Source organism: Pristis pectinata, chromosome 35 (genome assembly GCF_009764475.1).
Source record: "Pristis pectinata isolate sPriPec2 chromosome 35, sPriPec2.1.pri, whole genome shotgun sequence".
Lineage (NCBI taxonomy): Eukaryota > Metazoa > Chordata > Chondrichthyes > Rhinopristiformes > Pristidae > Pristis > Pristis pectinata.
Genome location: NC_067439.1, coordinates 4,314,107 through 4,336,659, shown reverse-complemented (window position 1 = coordinate 4,336,659; position 22,553 = coordinate 4,314,107). Strand labels below are relative to the sequence as shown.

At 47.9% G+C, this 22,553-nt stretch overlaps 1 protein-coding gene across 1 annotated transcript in view; it reads right to left on the bottom strand.

Moving 5' to 3' along the window:
• Positions 1–22,553, bottom strand: part of LOC127586387 (ras and Rab interactor 3-like) — a 48,845-nt gene that overhangs the window by 11,158 nt on the left and 15,134 nt on the right. Inside the window, exons 4-8 of the mRNA XM_052044311.1 lie at positions 19,710–19,782; positions 17,969–18,060; positions 13,828–14,214; positions 11,388–12,074; positions 953–1,258 (exon numbers count right to left, since the gene is read on the bottom strand). Coding sequence (XP_051900271.1) covers positions 953–1,258; positions 11,388–12,074; positions 13,828–14,214; positions 17,969–18,060; positions 19,710–19,782 — 1,545 coding nt within the window. The remainder of the gene's footprint in view (positions 1–952; positions 1,259–11,387; positions 12,075–13,827; positions 14,215–17,968; positions 18,061–19,709; positions 19,783–22,553) is intronic.

Sequence of the window (22,553 nt, the reverse complement as noted above, 5' to 3'; positions counted from 1 at the left end):
GTTGTTGAGCTGGAAAGGGGGCAGCAAGGATTCATGAGGAATGTTACCGAGACTGGAAGGCTTGAGTTATAAGGACAGGCTGGGACTTTTTTTCCCTGAAGCGTAGGGGGCTGAGGGGTGACCTTATAGAGGTGAATAAAATCAAGAGGGGCATAGACCATGGATGCACACAGTCTTTTTCCCAGGTTAGAGGAGTCTAAAACTAGAGGGCATAGGTTTAAGGTGAGAGGGGAAAGATTTAAAAGGGACCTGAGAGGCAACTTTTTCCACAAAGACGTTGGTGGGTTTGTGGAACGAGCTACCAGAAGAAGCTGTAGAGACGGGTACAATTAGACATTGGAACAGGTACCTGGATAGGAAAGATTTAGAGGGATACGGCCTAAATGGAGGCAAATGGGACTAGCTTGGATAGACATCGGTAGTGTAGCGATTAGCATAACACTATTACAGTGCCAGCGACCTGGGTTCAATCCCCGCTGCTGTCTGTAAGGAGTTTATACGTTCTCCCTGTGACTGAGTGTGTTTCCTCCGGGTGCTCGAGTTTCCTCCCACATTCCAAAAACGTGCGGGTTAGGAAGTTGTGGGCGTGCTATGTTGGCGCCGGAAGTGTGGCAACACTTGCGGGCTGCCCCCAGAACACTCTACGCAAAAGATGCATTTCACTGTGTGTTTTGATGTACATGTGACTAATAAAGATATCTTATCTTGGTCAGCATGGGTGAGTTGGGCCAGAGGGCCTGTTTCTGTGCCGTATGACTCTATTTTTCCAACCAACTTTATATTAATCTTAAGGAACTCTTCTCAGAGGCAGAATCCAGTGGTCAACCACTGTTTTATCAGATACATTGTAAGTGGACAAATTCCTTTGGAGTCCAGCTCTTACGGTTTCAGTGGTAATGAAACCATGAATCGGATATTGCGAACTACAGCGTCTCCTCGGGCTGCTCCTCACCTGATGTCCCGGACATTGCTTCATAGATGAGTTTGCAGGCTTTCAGGAGCTGTGCCACTTTCTTGAAGGGTGAGTATGCCAGGTGCATGGCAGTCAGCTTCTGCTGGATCTTTTCCAGGCCCACGGCATCAGGAACGCCAGCCGTCACGCCCAGCTGTGCCGGACTCTGGGTCTGCAGGATCAGCTGGTTGTCCGTCAGCTTCTTCAGGGAGCCGTCCTTGGTGTGGAAGTCGAGCAGGCATGAGTAGATGTGGTCCCGCAGTGGTTTCAGCACGCACTTCTGCAAAGCCTTCTGGATGGCAACCTCTGGAAGAGAGGGAGGTGAACAGAGTCAGGAGGGGACTGTTCCCAGGGAGGACTCCATTAAAGCCACTACTGAAATATTCCTTGTCAAGTCTACACTAAATGGGGACATTCAGAGGGCGATTGCAAAGGGCAGTACAGTGGCACAGTGGATAGAGCCGCTGCCTCACAGCTCCAGAGACCCAGGTTCAATCCCAACCTCTGGTGCTGTGTGTGGGGTTTGCACGTTTTCCCTTCATCCTGCTCTTTGACTCCACTCTCCTCTCTCTTTCGCCCAGCACCCACCCCTCCATTGCCCCCCTTCTCTCATCTTCCTCTGCCTCAAAGCTCCAGTGACTCCTCAGTTCAATCCTGACCTCCAGCGCTGTCTGCGTGGAGTTTGCACATTCTCCCCGTGACCGCATGGGTTTCCCCCGGGTGCTCCGGTTTCCTCCCACATCCCAAAGACGTGCGGGTTGGTGGGTTAATTGTCTGCTGTAAATTGCCCCCAGTGTGTGAGTGGGGGGTAGAATCTGGGGGGAGGTGTGGGGGATATGGGGAGAGTAGGTTGCAGGGGAAGTTAGTCAGGCACTGGGATTGCTCTGTGAGCTGGCATAGACTTGATGGGCCAAATGGCATTCTGTCATAAAATATGGAGAAAATATTATGGAAATTTTTGCTGGGTTACAGTCTCAAAAATAATAGAACCATATAACACTACAGCACAGAAAACAGGCCATTCGGCCCTTCTAGTCTGTGCCAAAACGTTGTTCCGCTAGTCCCATTGACCTCTGCCCAGTCCATAACCCTCCAGACCTCTCCCATCCATGTATCTATCCAATTTATTCTTAAAACTTAAGAGTGAGCCCACATTTACCACGTCAGATGGCAGCTCGTTCCACACTCCCACCACTCTCTGAATGAAGATCCCCCTAATGTTCCCCCTAAACCTTTCCCCTTTCACCCTAAAGCCATGTCCTCTCGTACTTATCTCTCCTAATCTAGGTGGAAAGAGCCTACATGCATTTACTCTGTCTATACCCCTCATAATTTTGTAAACCTCTATCGAATCTCCCCTCATTCCTCTACACTCCAAGGAATAAAGTCCTAACCTGTTCAATCTTTCCCTGTAACTCAACTCCTGAAGACCCAGCAACATTCTAGTAAATCTTCTCTGCACTCTTTCAATCTTACTGATATCCTTCCTATAGTTAGGTGACCAGAACTGCACACAATTACAACCTCACCAATAACATCCCAGCTAATAAGGTGCCAGCCAGTTCAGGACAGAGATGAGAAGAAATCTCCATCCAGAGGGCAGTGGATCAGTATAGTAACACTACGACCACTTTGCACTACAATTAACTTCATTTTTGGGTTCTAATTGTGTCCTTTCTTGTATAATTCTAGTCTTATCCCTAAATAATTAATGTTTAATTTATGATTTTTCTTGTGAATGCTGCTTATCTGATGCTCTGTGCCTGTGATGCTGCTGCAAGTAAGTTTTTCATTGCACCTGTGCACACCTGGACTTGTACATGTGACAATAAACTCGACTCTACTCGACTTGATTTTCAGATGGATTGTGGAGGCACAGTCACTGAGTACTGAAGACAGCGATCGGTAGATTTTCAGATGCTGGGGGAATCGAGGAAAGTGAGATTCATGCAGGAAAGTAGCGCTGGGGCAAAGAGTCAGTAGTGATCCTACTGAATGGTGCAGCAGGCTGGAGGGGGTGATTGGCCAGCTCCTGCTTCCATTTCTCACCTCATATCCTTCATTCTCATACTGTTTTCTAAAGCACAGTGTTTTCTACCCAGTCTCCAAGCCCCTAGGTGCTAGTATCAAGGTAGCTTCCCATTCATCTATGTGTCAGGTGTTGTCACCTACATCTCCCAGGAGGGGTCAGTAAAGGGCAGCACCTTGGTGATACTTTACTACCACATAAACCAGCTGCATGAAAACTATTGAAACCATTTAAGAATAAGTTTTATTATGTGTGACAAAGTGTAGGAGGGAACAGTGCTTCTAAATAATTAACTGTGGATTAAGTTATAACTTAATGGACGGAAATTTGAGAAACTACCAACCAGCAGTACGAGTCTGTGAAACCATTGCCTTGGCTTGATGTGAGCCTTGATATAGACTTTGCAGAACATTACAAGTTTTACATGTCCCTTTGTTTGTTTGATATCTTTCTAACTTCCCCCATTAAACTAACAAGCAGAGGGCTCTGTGAATTGGGCGGACCTAGTCTCACCCAATCGGAGATATTTCCTTTGTCTGGTCCACCCCTAACCCACTCTCTGGGCAGCTTAAAGCTAACTGGTTTTCTCTTAATTTCCCCAATTCTGATGAAAGGCTTTTGACCTAAAATGTTAACTCTTTCCCTCCTGGTCAGGGAGGGTTTACTAGCATTTTCTGTTTTTATTTTAGGTTTCCAGAACTTGCAGTTTTTTTTTTCCTTTCAATTACTGTCAGCAAGGCATGTTGTTGGTTCCAGTATAAACCCACTGAAATATCGATGAGGTGGCAGTGACGTGAATGTATTAGTAACTGGGCCCAAATTTAAACCTATGAGGATAAATAAGGTCTAGATTGTGACTTGGTAAAACTTTGTAAGAAGTAAATGAATTGAATTCAGAATAATTCAAATAAACTCAATGAAATGAAATGAAAACCCCAGCGTTTTTGACAAAAGTAGAGCTGGGTGGTTTATTTTGAATTATTAACTTTTAAGCTAACACCATTCTTTGTTTGAGGGTCATTTCATCTCCAAAAATGCATCCAATATTTCTCCTTCTGCAATACTCAAGATTCAGTTTTGTTCCTCTAATCGAGCCCAGTTCCTTTTTACAATGCTCTGGTAGTTTAAATCCAACTCAGTTATAACATCCTGCTAGGTCTCCATGTAAGCAATAATCCAGGCCATACTGATAACCTCACCCTGAAGCCATTATTGATATTTTGGCTATTATTCTCTTGACCAAGCATTGATGCACTCTTAAAGCTTCACAGGACTTGGATAATCTTAATGACTTAGTCATTAGCGATTGTCCAAATCTGTTTGAAAGTGTCCCTGGAATGTTCATCACACAACCTCTGGCCTTCAGCCTCTGCTGTAAACCTACAAGAGTTTTATTAATGAGGCTTAGGTTAACAGCGTTTAAGTCCCAACTAGAGTACCATTTTCCGTCTTGGAACCTTGCAGCCTAACGGCATGAACATTGAATTCTCCCACTTTAAGTAACTACCACCACCCAGCAAGCTTCTTCTCTTCTTCCCTTTCCTGGCCTCTATTTTTCAACCTTTTTCTCCTTTCTCTCCTTCCCTTTGACCCATCCCCTGGTGGATCTGCTCTCCTCTCCTCCCCCACACCTGCCCATCACTATCTCTTACCTGCATCTACCTATCACCACCCTGTGCCCACCCCGCCTCCCCTCTTTTGTCCACCTATCACTGCTCTGCTTTTCCCTCCTATATATCGGGCTTCCCCTTTTCCTATCTTCAGTCCTGAAGAAGGGTCCTGACCCGAAATGTTGACCGCCTGCTTTTCTCCACGGATGCTGCCTGGCCTGCTGAGGTCCTCCAGCATCATTGTGTTTTTCAACTAGATTCCAGCATCTGCAGTCCTTTGTTTCTCTGGAGTACCATCATCACTAACAAATGTCCAAAGGAATTGAAGAGTCATTTTAATGGCCCCGGTGACACCTCTTACAGGGTTTTGTTCACCCTGGGTGCGTAGGAATTGGGTAACTCCATCACACCATGCACTCCTGCCATTGGTTAGCCAACACTTCCATCAGCCTGTCACCACCCATTGCCACAGCCAATGGAAAAATCAGCCAGCTCTTCCTAATTCAACTGGACAATCCTTGCCTATCAGTCTGATGAGCCCATCCTCAATATTTTCAGAACTCAGGATCAGAAAAATAAGAAAACATTACAAATAGGTTTGAAATGCCTATAGATTTTACTTTTCTAGGCAGGTGTGTTCTAGATATTAATGAAGAGACTCCAGGGCATTGGAAATCCAGCTTAAACAGAGTGAAGGATTGATGCTGAGGTTCGAAGGGCTCTCACACGAACCCTTCAAAGGCGATGAATATATCTGTCTGCGTGCTGACATGACTTCAGGGAAACCACAGGTTCCTGTGGCTAAAGAAGCTCATCGATAGCGAGTGACTTAGATCCAGGCCTGAATACACATATCGAGCTGTGTCAACACCACTCTGGCTTTTACTGGTCATATGACTTCCCCGAAAAGTGTTTCGAGAAAGGAAGGCTAGAACTACACAGAAGTTGATTTACTTGTTCACTGTAAAATTCATCACCCCAAGTGTTATTATGTTACAGCATTAACTTCTCCAGATTTAAATAACTCACTCTTTCTTTCTGTCAGTATCAGAACTGGTCGCTTCTGCTGGGCATCATTTTGGCTCAGTCTTTCTCATTCTGTGTATAGTCTGTCCTGCTGGGTACCTCGCACAACCTTGCCATTAACTACACATTACACAGATGAAGCAGCATCACGTCTTTGCAACCACACCCATTAACCCATTTGGTCTCACCCTGTCAGATGTATTTCCTCTGTTTACCCATCTCTCCCCAACCTTCGCTCCTACAGAAAACTAACTTGTTCTTTTTTTTCAACAGCACACATAGCGCTGGAGGAACTCAGCGGGTCAGGCAGCAGCTGTGGAAGGAAGTGGGCAGTCACTGTTTCAGGTTGAGACCCTTCACCTGGACACCATCATTGCCATTCCAACAAAGGGTCCCGGACCTGAAATGTTGACTTTCTCCATCTTTGCACACACTGCCTGACCTGCTGAGTTTTTCCAGTATTTTCTGTTTTTATTTTGGATTTGCAGCATCTGCAGTTTTTTTGATTTTCATTTATGATTGTTCATTTATGGGATGTAGAGATTATTAGAAAGGCCAGTAGTTACTGCCCATTCCTGATTGGCCTTGAGAAGGTTTGAGGAGAGACTAAGGGAGCTAGGGCTTTACTCTTTGGAGAGGAGGAAGATGAGAGGAGACATGATAGAGGTGTACAAAATATTAAGAGGAATAGATAGAGTAGACAGCCAGCGCCTCTTTCCCAGGGCACCAATGCCCAATACAAGAGGGCATGGCTTTAAAGTAATAGGTGGGAAGTTCAAGGGAGATATCAGAGGAAGGTTTTTTACTCAGAGAGTGGTTGGGGCATGGAATGCGCTGCCTGGGGTGGTGGTGGAGGCAGGTACATTGGTCAAATTCAAGAGATTGCTAGATAAGCATATGGAGGAATTTAAAATAGAGGGATATGTGGGAAGAAGGGGTTAGATAGTCTTAGGCGAGGTTTAAAGGTCAGCACAACATTGTGGGCCGAAGGGCCTGTATTGTGCTGTACTGTTCTATGGTTCTATGATTCTAAGGTGGGGTTGAGTCGCCTCCTTGAACCACAGACGTTTGTGTGGTGAAGAGGCTCCTAGAGTGATGTGGGAAGGGAATTCCAGAACAGGCTGAGCAATGAGGAGGGAAACCGTGACACATTTCCAGGTCTAGGCAGTGTGAGACTTGGAGGGGAACCTGCAGGTGGTGGTGTTCCCCTGCTGCACTTGCCCTTCTAGGTGGTAGAGGTCAGGAGTAAATAAATAATTGCTCTGGGAATGCAGTCACCCCTAGTAGGAAAGTCCTGCATTTTTGTAGCACTTTTTTCAACCTCAGGAGCTACTGCTTCTAATGCATTTACTTAAGCGAGGAGGCCTAGGAACCTTGGACCCCGTGGTCTGTTTGTGGAGGTCTTGTCTTTGTGTGTGCTCAAGGCAAATGAATGAGCAACAGTTGGGACTAGGATGGGTGTGAAAGTTGGGGGGGAGAATGTCGGGAATTTTTAGAGCCAGTAGCTGGGAAACCATTGAGAAAGAATTTGCAATATTGTAGTTTCTTTGGTATCCCAAAGTTTCAAGACCAAAGAGTTGTTCCTGAAGTCATTCTTGCCTTGCAATCTCCAACACCTCTCCTCTCTTTCACTTCCCTGATGTCCATCACTCTACCATCAGCTGCCTGGGCCCTGAAAGTACCTACATGAGGCGCTGCCTCAAGAAGGCAGTATCTACCATCAAGGATTCCCCACCATCTGGGTCATGCCCTCTTCTCACTGCTAGCATCGGGCAGGAGGTACAGAAGCCTTGTCCCACACCACCAGGTTCAGGAACAGCTACTTTCCTACAACCATCGGGTTCTTAAACTGACCTGCACAACCCTAACCCCACCTCAGCAACGGAAGACTTCAGATGACCTCTTGCACTACCATGGACTTGTTTCTGATTGTGTTTTTGTCTGCACTGAGGTCTTATTTTTGCACAGTTTTTTTCCTCTCTCTTCACTGTCTTGAATAATTTATGTAGAGTTTATAATCTGTATCTAAGTGCCCATGATCCTGCTACAAGCAGGTTTTTCATTGCACCTGTACCACACCGTACTTGTGGACATGACAATAAACTCGACTCGAGCTCTGGAATCTCCTCCCTCAACCTTTCTGCGCCTCCTTAAAACCTCTCTCTTTGACCAAATGTTTGCTCACCCATCCCAATATCTCCACAGGTAGCTCCAAGTTACAGTTTAACAGGTTCTGGCTGTGAAGAAGCCTTGTGCTGCCTTGTTACATCCAAGGCGCTTTATAAATGCACAAGTCAAGACCATCAATGTTTTTGTACAAAATCTCACAGGGAATTCGGAAGAAAATTTCTTCCCCACAAAACTTTGAGAATGTGGAACTTAGTCCCACGGGGAGTGTTTGAGGGAAAGAGAACACATATTTAAGGGGAAGCAGGATTAAGCAGAAGGAAGAAGGGTATTGTTAGGTAAATGTTCTCATATTTTTTAATATTCTCATATTTTCTTTTGATATAGAGGCGGCGATTTGGCCCATCAAGTCTACACTGCTCTCCCTCACATGTCCATTAATTCCTCCATTCCCCTGATGTAAACATCACCAATAGCTTGTCCTGGTCCAACCACGTAGACGCTATGGCCAAGAAAGCACACCAGTGCCTCTACTTCCTCAGAAGGCAAATGAAATTTGGCATGCCATCATTGCTCTGTGCCTGTGATGCTGCTGCGAGTAAGTTTTTCATTGCACCTGTGCACACATGGACTTGTGCATATGACAATAAACTCAACCTTGACCCTCTCCAATTTTTATTATTGCACCACAGCAAACATCCTATCCAGATGCATCACGGCTTGGTACGGCAACCGCTCTGCCCAAGACTGCAAGAAATTGCAGAGAGTTGTAGACACAGCCCAGTCCATCATGAAAACCAGCCTCCCCTCCATTGACTCTGTCTACACTTCCTGCTGCCTCAGGAAAGCAGCCAACACAAATAAAGCCCTCTCCCGCCCTGGACATTCTCTCTTCTTCCCCCTTCCATCAGGCAGAAGATACAAAAGCCTGAAAGCACACACCACCGGGCTCAAGGACAGCTTCTATCCTGCTGTTATAAGACTCTTGAAAGGACCTCTTGTACGATAAAGATGAACTCCTACCTTGTTGTGGCTCTTGCACCCCATTGTCTACCCGCGCTGTACTTTCTCTGTAACTGTAACAAATTATTCTGCATTCTGTTATTGCTTTTCCCTTGTACTACCTCGATGTACTTATACTTGAAATGATCTGTATGGATGGCACGCAAAACAAGGATTTTCACTGTATCTTGGTACATGTGACAATGGTAAATTACCAATCACACCAGTGGCAATTTATATTAGCCAGTTAATCTTCCAGCACATCTTTGGGACATGGGAGGAAACTGGAGCACCCGGAGGAATGCCACGCAGTCACAGGGAGAATGTCCAAACTCCACACAGACAGTGCTGGAGGTCAGGATCGAACCCAGGTCTCTACACCATGAGACAGCAGCACTACTAGCTACACCACTGTGCCGACAGTTAGGCAGAAGACAGGAGGCTTGAATGGACCTGAAACCTCAGCATGGATGAAGGGCTGAATGGCCTATTGCTGTGCTGTAAATTCTAACATTGTGAAACGTCCCACAGCTTCTCACAGGATCTTGAGCAAATGAATCTTCCAGCAAGGAGAAGATGTTCGCCTTTATTGCAAAGGGGATGGAGTTTAAGAACAGGGAGGTTTTGTTGCAGTTGTACAGGGTGTTGGTGAGGCCACACCTGGAATACTGTGCACAAGGGTGTACTGGCATTGGAGGCAGTCCAAAGGAGAGTCACCAGGCTAATTTCAGGGAAGAGAGGGTTGTCCTATCGTGAGAGGCTGGACAGTTTGGATCTGTATTCCTTGGAGTTCAGAAGAATGAGGGGAGACCTTATTCAAACATACAAGATCCTCAGGGGAGACGGCAGATGCTGGAAATCTGGACCCTTGAACACAAAGTGCTAGAGGAACTCAGCAGGCAGCATCTATGGAGGGAAATGAACAGTCGATATTTTGGGCTGAGACCCTTCATCAGGACATCAGATCCTCAGGGGACTTGACAGGGTAGACGTTGAGATGTTTTCGCCAGTGGAAGAGTCATGAACAGGGGGACACAGCTACAAGGTGAGGGGCCATGCATTTAAAACTGAGGTGCATTGAAATTTCTTCTCTCAGAGGGCAGTGAATCTCTGGAATTCTCTTCCTCTGAGGGCGGAGGAGCCCAGATCATTCGATATATTTAAGGTGGAGATAGAATTGAAAGGTGAGGGTTATGGGGAACTGGCACAGAAGAGTTGAGGCCAGCGTAGAACAGCCATGATCATATTGAATGATGGGACAGGCTTGAGGAGCCTACTCCCACTCCCTTGTGTTCTTGTGAGGTGAGAGCCAATGGTTCGATCACGTGGGGTTTGGAGATGGTTAGGGAAGGATCTCAGAGGTCAGGGAACTGGCTGCCAGTGGTGGAGTGATTAAATGTGGGGAGAAGTGAAAGGCTGGAACTGGAGGGACAGACATGGTGTGCACAGGAGCTTACACACGGCCAATTCTAGAGGCTATGACCAGCTCACAAATATTCTACACATATTCACATACACACACGTTCTTAATTTTAATGATTATTGGAGTCTGTCCCTCAGTCTCCTTCCCCCCACCTATACACACCCTTGTACATTGATAAAGGGTTGTAGAGGGTTTAAAGAGATGGGGAGGGGTGTAGGGGGTTACAGAGATAGGGATGAGGTATAGGGGCTGGAGGAGGTTACAGGGATAGAATGGGGCTGGGAGAGGGTTATCAAAATAGGAAGGGGTGTCAGGGCCAGAGGGGGTTACAGAGAGAGGGAGGGATGAAGGGGCCGCAGGGGGTTATAGAGGTAGGGTGGGGTGTAGGGGCAACAGAGGTTTACAGGGTTAGGGAGGTTGTAGGATCCTGATGGGGTTGCAGGGATAGGCAGGGGTGTAGGGGACAGAGGGGTTGCAGGGATAGGCAGGGGTGTAGGGGACAGAGGGGTTGCAGGGATAGGAAGTGAAAGGGCCATACGAAGAGGGAAAGGTGTGGGGGATGGGGGTGGTTTCAGAAATAGGGAGGATGTGTAGGGGTGGTTATGGATATAGGAGAGGTGTATGTATGGGCTGGAGGTAGTTAACAAGATCGGAGGGAATGTAGGGGCTGGAAGGGGTTACAGCGATAGGGAGGGGTGGAGGGGGTTACAGCGATAGGGAGGGGTGGAGGGGGTTACAGGGATAGGGAGGGGTTACAAGGATTGGGAGGTATATGGGCTGAAGTGGGTCATAGAGATGGGGTGTGGGGGTAGGAGCGGTGTCACAGAAATGGGGAGGGGAGTGGGGGGCCAGAGGACGGTCACAGAGACAGGGAGGGGTGTGGGGGGCTGGAGGAGTGTGGGGGACCAGAGGGGGGGGGGGTCACAGAGATGGGGAGAGTGGGGGTCAGAGATGGGGAGGTCACAGAGATGGGAGGGGTCAGAGATGGGGGGGAACGGGGGGTGTCACAAGGGAGTGGGGTCACTAGGAGGGGGGTCACAGAGACGGGGAGGGGGGTCACAAAGTTGGGGGGGGGGGGTCAAAGATGGGAAGGGGTTTGTGGGGGGGTGTGGAGGGCCAGAGGGGGACAGTGAAGGATGGAGGGGAACGAGGGCCAGCGAGGATGTGAGGTGCAGAGCCACGTTGGGCGAGCAGTGAACGGGGCGCAGCGCTTTTTACCTGTGTCACACTCCTCGTGGTCACACGTGTCCAGAATGTGGGTGAGCTCGGAGCTCTGCGTCAGGTAGTTGCGGAGGTTGGTGATCATCTGTTGGATGCCCTGCAACATCTCGGTGCTGCTCGTGTGCTTGTCCCTGCTCTTGACCGTGTAGGAGACAAAGCCTTGGACCAGGCTGCCGAAGTAGCAGCCCTTGTTCTGCCCCAGCTCCTCAATCTTGTTCCTGATCCTGCGGTCGGCGGAGACCAGCCCCGTGAAGGCGTGGCTGACAGCCGACAGCCGGTTCCTCACCTTGTCCGTCAGGGCGTTGGACTGACGCTTGTGCCGATGCTTCTGGGGTGTGGTGGAAGTCCCCGCCTCGTCCTCCACGCTGCTGATGGACAGGGAGTCCATCTCCGAGATGGGCGGCAGCATGGGGCTGTCGCAGGCCAGCAGCGAGGTCTCCGAGTGCGACTTGCGGAGGGAGGTGGGGCACCTCAACCCTCCGCCCTCCATCCAGGAGGCTCGGTAGTAGGGCGGGAGGGTGCTGCTCTCCCGCCCCGCCCCTCCTTTCCCCCCGGCCCGGGGGCTCGTCGCCTCCTCCTTCACCTCCATGGAGTCGGCCTCGGGAGTGTCGCCCCAGCTCCAGGCAGCCCTCCGGATGAAGGTCTTTCTCTTCTGCGCCGTCGACGGTGGCTCCGGGCTCTGGGCTGAGGAGGAACGGCGGAGACAGAGAGGGTTAAGGCAACCAAGTGTGATGATGGGGCGGCGGACGGGTTCAAAGGGGCGGCCACATGTTCTAGGGGATCCCACCTTGGGTGGGGTGGGGTGGGGAGCTGGAAGTAAAAGGCAGTTGCTAACGAGTGCAGCCGGCAATTTGGAGAGCGGGGAGAATGGGGAACTCTCGCCCACAGGGTTGGAGGGGGGGAACCAGCAGTGACACACCTAAGGGGAAGCTGGATAAACATTCAAGAGAGAGAAATGGAGATGCAGTCAAAGTACGTGGGAGTGATGTAGGTTTTGTTCAAATGGGTGGTTGGCATGTCCACAACCAGATCAACCGTGATCTTACTGACTGGTGAAGCAGGCTCGATGGGCCGATTGGCCTTCTCCTGTTCCTCTTTCTAATGTTCTTGTGGTGGGCCAAAGGGCCTGTTTCCTGCTGTGTCTCTCTCAGATTCTGGGGGTGAGGGGGGGGGGGAGGAATGGGGGGAGGGGGAAGAAACCATTGCAGAGGGGCCAACCATCTTGTGTCTGTGCTATGAAGACGAAATTTACATTAAAACATCAACTGGGTGAGGGGAACACACAAAAAGTGCTGGAGGAACTCAGCAGATCAGATAGCATCTGTGAAGGGAAATGAACAGTCGATGTTTCGGGTTGAGACCCTTCGTAGATGCTGCCTGACTTGCTGAGTTCCTCGAGCATTTTTTGCACGTTGCTCCAGATTTCTAGCATCTGCCGTCTCTCTTGTATCTCCAACTGGACAAGTGTCCCAGCTTAGTTGGTAGCCATTTGGCCAGCACTGTCCATCTCTCCCATGGAAGCCCCTTCACCAGACATGCACCAGGACCCAGGTTACATCCACTCAGAGGGAGGAAAGAGGTTCACCTGCAAAGATCTGGGCACCTGGATTCCAGGCAGGGACAAACAGACCATCTTGAGGCTGACCCACATAGCCCTGTCACCTGAACCTTGGCGACGAGCCATCTTCCTTGCCTGCGGCCAGTAGCAACCAATGGTAGCTCCTGCGATAAAGGTTCAGGAAGAGTTGGGACGTGTCCGGCAGGTCCCAGTAACCAAACATGGCGGGTAATACTGTGCAGCTTCTGTAGACTGGGTAAGTTTCTGGAGCAGGGGGAACATTACAGGCCATGTGTATCGGAAGTTGGACCTGAACACCACAGAAAGAGTTAAATCCACAAACTCAACCACTGCTCTGACTCTGAAACAAGGTCCCACACCACCAGGTTCAGGAACAGCTACTTTCCTACAACTATCAGGTTTTGAACCAACCTGTGCAACCCTAACCCTACGTCAGCAACAGAACTTTACAAACCACTTCTTGGTTTATGGACTTGTCTCTGATTGTGTCTTTGTTTGCACTAATGTCTTGCTTTGCACAGTCCTTTTTTCTTCACTATCTTGGATAATTTATGGTCTGTGTGTTGTCTGTACCTGTGCCTGTGATGCTGCTGCAAGGAAGTTTTTCATTGTACCTGTACCTCACCGTACTGGTGCACATGACAATAAACTCAACTTGACTTGCTTAAGTCACCCTCCCCAATGCTGCCCTCTTGCCTGAAGAAAGTTGTGGGTTCACATCCCAACAGCCAGATGTTCCAAGGGAGGTGGAGCATCAATGGAGTGACCATATCATTGAACAGAATCAAGGGGCTGAGTCCCCTCCTCCTGCTCCTAACTGTGCAACATCTTTAAAGAGAAATGGAAAGAGCTGCTTACCTTTAAATATCTCCTCTTCTTCTACACTCTTCCCCGAATCCGACTTCTCGCTGTCATTTCGCCCGAGGATCTCCTGGTGCTTTTGAGGGGCAGTGGGATTCCCTGTGCGTCCCACAGAGCGCTTCCTGCACTTGGTGGCCAAGCGGGAGTGTCTGAAGGTGCACGTGGGTGCTGGCTCCAGCCAGCTATCACCGTGCTCCTTCAGGAAGAGGGGGTTGATGAAGAATAGTGCCCCGTTTTCTCCAGTAACCTGGATCGAACACATCGGGAGGTGCTGCTCCCTCAGGAGCTCTGCGGTGGGGGTGGTCGGATTCACCTCCATGGCATCCCCTGTCGTTTCCTGGCAGGACGCATCTTGCTTTTGGTTCAATGGCAGATCCCAGAACACTGAATGGAAACAAGGGAGAGATTAACATTGGTCGGGGCACTGAGTACAAGAGTCAGGAAGTCATGTTGCAGCTGTATAAAGCTCTGTTAGGCTGCACTTGGAGTATTGTGTGCAGTTCTGGTCACCCCATTGCAGGAAGGATGTGGAGAGGGTGCAGAAGAGGTTCAACAGAATGCTGCCTCGATTAGAGGGTCTGAGCTATAAGGAGAGGTTGAACAAACTTGGGTTGTTTTTTTCTGGAGTGTCGGAGGCTGAGGGGAGACCTGATAGAGGTCTATAAGATTATGAGAGGCATAGATAGGGTAGACAGAATCTTTTTCCCAGGGTAGAAATGTCATGTACTAGAGGCTGTGCATTTAAGGTGAGAGGGGAAAGTTTAAAGGAGATGTGTGGCGCAAGTATTTTTACACAGAGAGAGTTGTGGGTGCCTGGAACAGGCTGCCAGGGGTGGTGGTGGAAGCAGATACGATAGTGGTGTTTAAGAGGTGGTTCGATAGACACATGAATATGCAGGAAATGGAGGGATGTGGATCACGTGAAGGCAGAAGAGATTTAGTTTAAGTCGGCATTGTGTTTGGCACAGACATTGTGGGCCGAAGGGCCTGTTCCTGTGCTGCACTGTTCTATGTTTAATGGTGCTACTGCTAAAATAGAGCTGGAAGTGTTAGACACTCAGAGAGATGCAGCATGGAGACAGGCCCTTCGACCCATTGAGTCTGTGCTGAACATCCATTTACACTGATCCTACATTAATCCCATTTTATTTAAATTCTCCTCAAATTCCCATCAATCTACCCCTCACCCACACACTGGGGGCAAATTACAGTGGCCAATTAAGCTGCCAACCCATGCCAGGATATGGGAGGAAACCGGAGCACCCGGAGGAAACCCACACGGTCACAGGGAGAACGTGCAAACTCCACACAGACAGCGCCTGAGATCGGGATTGAACCCGGATCCCTGGTGCTGTGAGGCAGCGGCTCTACCGGCTGCACCATCCTTTGATTTTAGATATTAAGGAGAACCAAGGGATGTGGGATTAGTGCAGGAAATGGTGCTGAGGTACAAAAAAAATCAGCCATGACGTCTTTGAATGGTGGAATAGGCTTGAGGGGCTGAATGGCCTCCTCCTGCTCCTATTATTGTGGCACTAAAGGAAGCCATTTGGCCCATTCTATTTGGCCTCTCCCAGTGGAGCAATCCTGTCCATCCCTTTTCCATCCCCACTCTCTCCCGTTCTTCGATCTGCCAATCCCACTCCCTTTGGCTGGCACTCAATCCCAGACTGTGACTACCTTCTGAGTAAAAGGGTTTCTGCTTCACACATCTTCTGCCCAGAGCTTTAAATCAGTGTCCCCCTTCTCCTTGAACTCCACTAGTGGGAACATCTCCCCTTCATCCACTCTTTCTAAACCAGCAAACAAAATTCAAGAAACTACAGATGTTGGAAATCCAAAATAAAAAACAGAAAGTACAGCTTGCTCGACCCGCTGAGTTCCTCCAGCAGAATATTGTTGCTCCAGATTCCAACATCTGCTGTCTCTGTGTCTCCTAAAGACAGAAAATTCTGGTAACACTTGTAGGTTGGGATTCTGGTTCTGATGAAGGGATCTGAAATGTTGATTTTCATTCTCCACTGATGCTGCCTGACCTGCTGAGCGTTTTCAGCAGTTTCCATTTTTAGTTCTACCTCAGCTACTCCCAAACTCTATAGCAACATCCCCAAGCAGTTTTGAGTGCCGTCGCTGTCGAAATGTAAGAAACACGACTGCCAATGTGCTCACAGCAAGCTCCCACAAACAGCAATGTGGCGGGGAATGGAGGGACACCGGTTACATGGAGGCAGATGCATTGACATCATGGTCAGCACAGACATGGTGGGCCGAAGGGCCTGTTCCTGTGCTGTGGAGTCATTGAAACAGGCCCTTTGGCCCAACTCGTCCATGCCAACCATGGTGCCCACAAAGCTAGTCCCATTCACCTGCGTTTGGCCCATATCCCTCTAAACCCCTCCTATCCACGTACTTATCTAAATGTCTTTTAAATATTGTTATTGTATCCGCCTCAACCACTTCCTCTGGCAGCTCGTTCCATATACACACTATATATGCGACGAAGTTGCCCCTCAGGTCCCTGTTAAATCTTTCCCCTCTCACCTCAAACCTATGCCCTCTAGCCTTTAGTTCCCCTTCCCTGGGGAAAAGGCTGTGTGTTCACCCTATCTATGCCCCTTATGATTTTATACACCTCTATAATATCCCTCAGTCTCCTACCATCCAAGGAATAAAGACCTAGCCTGGCCAACCTCTCCTTATAACTCATGCCCTCGAGTCCTGGCAACATCCCCATAAATCTCCTCTGCGCTCTCTCCAGTTTAATGATGTCTTTCCCATAACAGGGTGACCAAAACTGTACACAATACTGCAAGTGCCCTGGTCAAATCACGTAGGTGCCATGGCCAAGAAAGCTCACCAGTGCCTCTACTTCCTCAAGAGGCTAAAGAAATTTGGTTTGTCCCCTTTGACACTTATCAACTTTTATCGATGCACCATAGAAAGCATCCTATCTGGATGTATCACGGCTTGGTACGGCAACTGCTCTGCCCAGGACCGCAAGAAACTACAGAGTTGTGGACACAGCCCAGTGCATCATGGAAACCAGCCTCCTCTCCATGGACTTGGCAAAGCAGACAGCATAATCAAAGACCCCACCCACATGGGTCATTCTCACTTCTCTCCTCTTCAATCACGTAGAAGATACAGGAGCCTGAGGGCACGTACCACCAGACTTAAGGACAGCTTCTACCCCACTGTGATAAGGCTATTGAATGGTTCCCTTATACGATGAGATGGACTCTGACCTCACGATCTGGTTGTTGTGTCCTTGCACCTTATTGCACTGCACTCTCTCTGTAGCTGTGACACTTTACTCTGTATTGTCATTGTTTTTACCTGTACTACCTCAATGCACTCTGTACTAACTCAATGTAACTGCACTGTGTAATGTATTGACCTGTACGATCGGTATGCGAGACAAGTTTTTCACTGTACCTCGCTACAAGTGACAATAATATACCAATACATGCTGTACCTTTATCTAAGTAATGCGGTAATAAAAACTGCAGTTTGTCAGTGATGTTGGTGGAGGGTTAAGTATTAGCTCTTTGGCACTGGGGAGAGACTCCCCTCTCCTTCTCTAACACCAGGGGATTCATTGTGCCCACCTGTGAGAACAGGTGGGGCTTGGTTTGGCATTGCATTTGGAAGATGACACTCCGCAGCACAGACACTTGCCCCAAAAGGTTTGGAGGAATAATTTTGGATGCAGGTGAGAAAGTGCTTCTGTGGAGAGGCGTATGCATGATTTAAATTATTAGTGAATCAGCTTTTAATTTATTTGAATGCATTTGAACCATGAAAGGTTCTCCCTGGTTTTGAACCTTGCATTCAATGATGCAGGACAATTCCAAAGGGCAGGAGGTTTGCCACACCCTGTCCACGCCGATAGCTCGGCCCGTGGTGTAGGAGGGAATCTGCCGACCGTGGAACACCAGTGAGGTGCCATTGCCATCGGCGGGTGGGGAGGGGGACGGAGAGGGAGGACCAAGGATCGACACTGAACGCACAAGCAAGAGAAAGCAGAGCTGAAGTGAGAGCAACAAAGAGGAAGCACAGGCCAGGAAACAGGCCCAGAATAAAGGAAGCCATACAAACTAAATACGAAAGTAAAGCAAGTGTGGTCAGATGAACTCACTGATGCCAAGTGCTGAGATCTCCTCCAGTTCCTCCTTGTAGGTCGAGCATAAGATGGCAAGTGGTAGTTGCAAGCGAGAGGGTAGGACATCCCTGTGCAGAGGAACAGGTACTTGTATTAGAAAGGGACCACAGGCACTCAATGCAATGAATAGTACAGGAGTTCCTTATTTCACTTTAGAGTTTCCTGTTTTTGAAATTACAAAATGTACAAACCTTGGCGGTGGTTTTTTTTTAGTTCTTTACCGTAAGAAGGTCTACGCTGTTCTATGAAGACCTCCCTGGGTATTGTGCATCAGTTATTGTGTATCAGTTATTGTGTGGACACTGGGTGAGGTGCTGCCCTCAATCGTTTCCTGACATTGGGCAACGTTACAGTAACTCGAGAACCATCACTTTGGAGTACTAGGTGCTGCTCTGATCGAGTGAAATGATCTGCGTGGATGGCATGCAAAACAAAGTTTTTCACTGTTCCTCGGTACATGTGACAATAATAAACCAATTTACCAATTTCAGAACAAGTGCATGGGAAAAAAAAGGTCCTCTAAAACAATTCCTGGGATGGAAGATCTGACCTAAGAAAAGTGCAGGCTTTTATTCCTTGTAGAAGAATAAGAGTTGATATCATTGGAAAAACTTAAAATTCTCAGGCTGGATGCTGACTGTTTCCTTTGCTTGGTGAGTCTAGAGCCAGGGCTGGGAGAGTCTCAGCATAAAGGGTCAGAAATATTGGACAGTTGATGTGGGTTACAAATCTTTGGAATTCTCTCTCTCTGAGGGTGAAGCTGGTAGACGTTTGGCAAACCAAGGGTTATGGGGTTACAAAGGAATGTAAGTGAGAGGTGGTCAGTTTCCATCTTACTGAATGGATTGAGGAACTGAATAACTTGTCTCTGTTCTTGCTGAAAGCCACCAATCCTTAGTTGTGGATATTTTCAACTGGCAGTGTTTTAGGGAGGAGAGTTGCTGATTCTCCCTGTGAAGTGCCCTCTTCCATCAGCCCTGGCTTGGGTTTTAGGGAGATCTCCCCAAATTCTGCCTACCCTAGTGAATAAGAACACACACAGGGGTCTGTGCTCAATGGGCTTTTCCTGGGAATGCACACTGCCACAAGGTCACCAGCTCGTGAAAACCCAAACACTGGTCTGACCGAAACTTGCTGGTCTTTCCAGTGCAAGGAGATGTCTGAAAGTGAACTCAAAGTCTCTGTGGGGAAGGACCATAGTCTATGTCCATAGTCCATATGTCCATAGTCTATGGTCCTGCTGTCACTGGACACTGAAGGGCTGGGCCCAACATATTGCTGATGGAATGATTGGGAATTAATAACTGATACTGTTGGCAAGTGCATTGATATGCTTGTTGCAGATAACAGATGAATGCCTGGTGTTGTATAATAGCAAATTTTACACATAAACTATATTTTTGGAAACAAAATCAGGCTTGGGTGTGACATCCTATTTGGTCAACATGCCTGTCAATAACTTGCACTGTCCCCCACTCTGTAACGAAGGGAGCATTTGAACAGCGGATTCAATAGCAGCTATGGAACCAACCTCCACAAGAATGATTAAGAAGATTTTTTTTTCTTAAATGATGCTAAATAAGTGGTCTGCAGATTAATCATCAATTCCTGGAGACGGCAGGTCCAACCTGGAGGACTGGTGACCATTAGAGGGAGGCCTAACTTTCAATTAGTCTTAATTTACTAAAAGTGAGTGCAGGAAAGCAGTTATACTTACCGGCTCACACAGTAATAGCCAATCAGCTGGAAGATGCTGGTAAATCCCAGATAAGAATGTTCCAGGTAATAAACTGCATGGAAAAAAAATAGAATTAATCTAGAATCAGTTCCCACAATTGAACACATCAGCCGGAAGAATGTCTGCTGTATAAATACCTGTGTATTCAAGTAATAGGCAATGAAAGAGTTTGTGTGTCGTGACTCCAGTTACCTTAAAAGGCCTTGAGCAAGATCAGGTACATGGAGTCATACAGCAGGGAAACAGGCCGTTCAGCTCAGAGTCCATGCTGACCACCAAGCACATAGTTTACACCAATCCTTTTTCTCCCCACATTCCCACCAACTCCCCCAGATTCTACCCCTCACCCACACACTTGGGGAAATTAAAAGCCGTCAATTAACCTACCAACCCGCAGGTCTTTGGGATGTGGAAGGAAAACGGAGCACCTGGGGAAACCCATGCGGTCACAGGGAGAAGGTGCAGACTCCACACACAGACAGCGCCTGAGGTCAGGATCGAACCTGGGTTTTTGAAGCTGTGAGGTAGCGGCCCTACTAGCTGTGCCGCTGTGCTGCACTCCCTGCAGAGACTGTAAACTTAAATTAATGGGTAACATTTACTGTTTATTGTAATGGCACAAACTGGTGTGGGATTGAATAACACCAGCCTGAGAAGACCTGGGTACATTACTCCCACTCTGTCCTGAGATAAAGATAGAACTGGTTTACGCTTCCCGCTGCCTTGGTAAAGCAAAGACCCCCCCCCCCCACCCGGACATTCTCTCTTCTCCCCCCTCCCAAGATACAAAAGTCTGAAAGCACGTACCACCAGGATCAAGGACGGCTTCTATCCTACTGTTATAAGACTTGAATGGTCCACTAGTACCATAAGATGGACTCTTGACCTCACAATCTACCTTGTCATGGCCTTGCACCTTATTGTCTGCCTTCACTGCACTTTCTCTGTAACTGTAACACTGTTGTTGTTTTTCCCTTGTATAACCTCAATGCACTGATGTGATGAAATGATCTGTATGGATGGCATGCAAAACAAAGTTTTTCACTGTACCTCGGTACACGTAACAATAGTAAACTAATTTATCAAGTTACCAACTTTCAGGCTTCCTTTACGATGGCCAATGTGCTTACAACAAGCTCCCACAAACAGCAATAATGACAATTATCAGATTATTTGTTTTCAGAAATGATGAATGAAATATATTGGCCTCAGGACCCTAGGAAGATCTCCCCTGCTCTTCCTCAATGTAATGCGGGGGTCAAAGAAGGAAGAATGTCTCAGTGAGTCATGACATCTCTGACAGTGCTGCACTCCCTTCAATACCGCACTGGAGCGTCAGCCTGGAAGATGTGTTACAGTCTCGGTGCTGCCTGTCCCCTGACACTATTGGTATTGGTTTATTATTGTCACTTGTACCAAGGTACAGTGAAAAGCTTGTCTTACAAACCGATCGTACAGGTCAATTCATTACACAGTGCAGTTACGTTGAGTTAGTACAGAGTGCATTGATGTAGTACAGGTAAAAACAATAACAGTACAGAGTAAAGTGTCACAGCTACAGAGAAAGTGCAGTGGAATAAGGTGCAAGGTCACAACAAGGTAGATCGTGAGGTCAGAGTCCATCTCATTGTATAAGGGAACCGTTCAATAGTCTTATCACAGTGGGGTAGAAGCTGTCCTTAAGCTTGGTGGTATGTGCCCTCAGGCTCCTGTATCTTCTACCTGATGGAAGAGGAGAGAAGAGAGAATGTCCCGGGTGGGTGGGGTCTTTGATTATGCCGGCTGCTTCACCAAGGCAGTGAGAGGTAAAGACAGAGTCCATGGAGGGGAGGCTGGTGGAACTGAAGGCAAACACCAGTTGTAACTGAAGCATGAGTCTTTCCTTTTACAAAATTCAGGATTAAATGCAGTGTGATATTAAGGAAGGCAGCCAGGGCTGAGTGGAAGAGACAAGCTGGTTACAACATGGATGATCACAGGACAGAGTCAGTCAGCTAACTCTCATTCCTCTGACCTCAAGTCAACAATCTCCTTTCCACAGGACACACAGCAATGAATGGAAAGACTCGGCCAATGACGCAACAGAGACTCCCCAGTGACGTTCGAGTTATGACAAAATCTTTCCCCTCTCACTGGAGGGCTGAAATTGTACAGATGACAGATTGCAAAACCCAAGACTGTGCAAAGTTTGCGGAATAATTGGAGCTCTTCAACCATAGTAATCCAATTCTCCAAACCTGCCAGGTCCATTGATAACATTGTTACTTGGAACAATGACCCTCCTGAGATATATTACATGCTAAGCAAAAACATTTCTTCCTTGTTTTCTACATTTTCCGTCTTGTCTGATCCGATTTCTCTCTCTCCTCACCTCTTTCACCCTTTCGCACTCCTACTCTCCCCCCCCCCCCACCTCTCATTCTTCCTCCCCACCCCCCCAATCTTTCCCTCTCCTCTCCTGAATATCACCAGAAATATCCTCTCACTCAAGCCTATTCAGGGTCCCTCTAACCTTCTCTTCAATGATAAAGTAGTTTTCTCAAAGCTGCCCTGGACCGTGGCTGTCAAAGATCGCACAGCACAAAGTAGCCCAGGCAAGGTTTTGTGCCAGTCATAGAGAGATACAGCACAGAAACAGGCCCTTCAGCCCAACTCGTCCATGTTGGCCATGATGCCCATCTAAGCCAGTCCCATTTGCTCGCGTTTAACCTATATCCCTCTAAACCTTTCCTATCCACATACGGGTCCAAACGTCTTTTGATAGTCACTGAGTCTGTGCCGACCACCAGCCATCCATTTGGACCAATCCTACACTGATCTTAT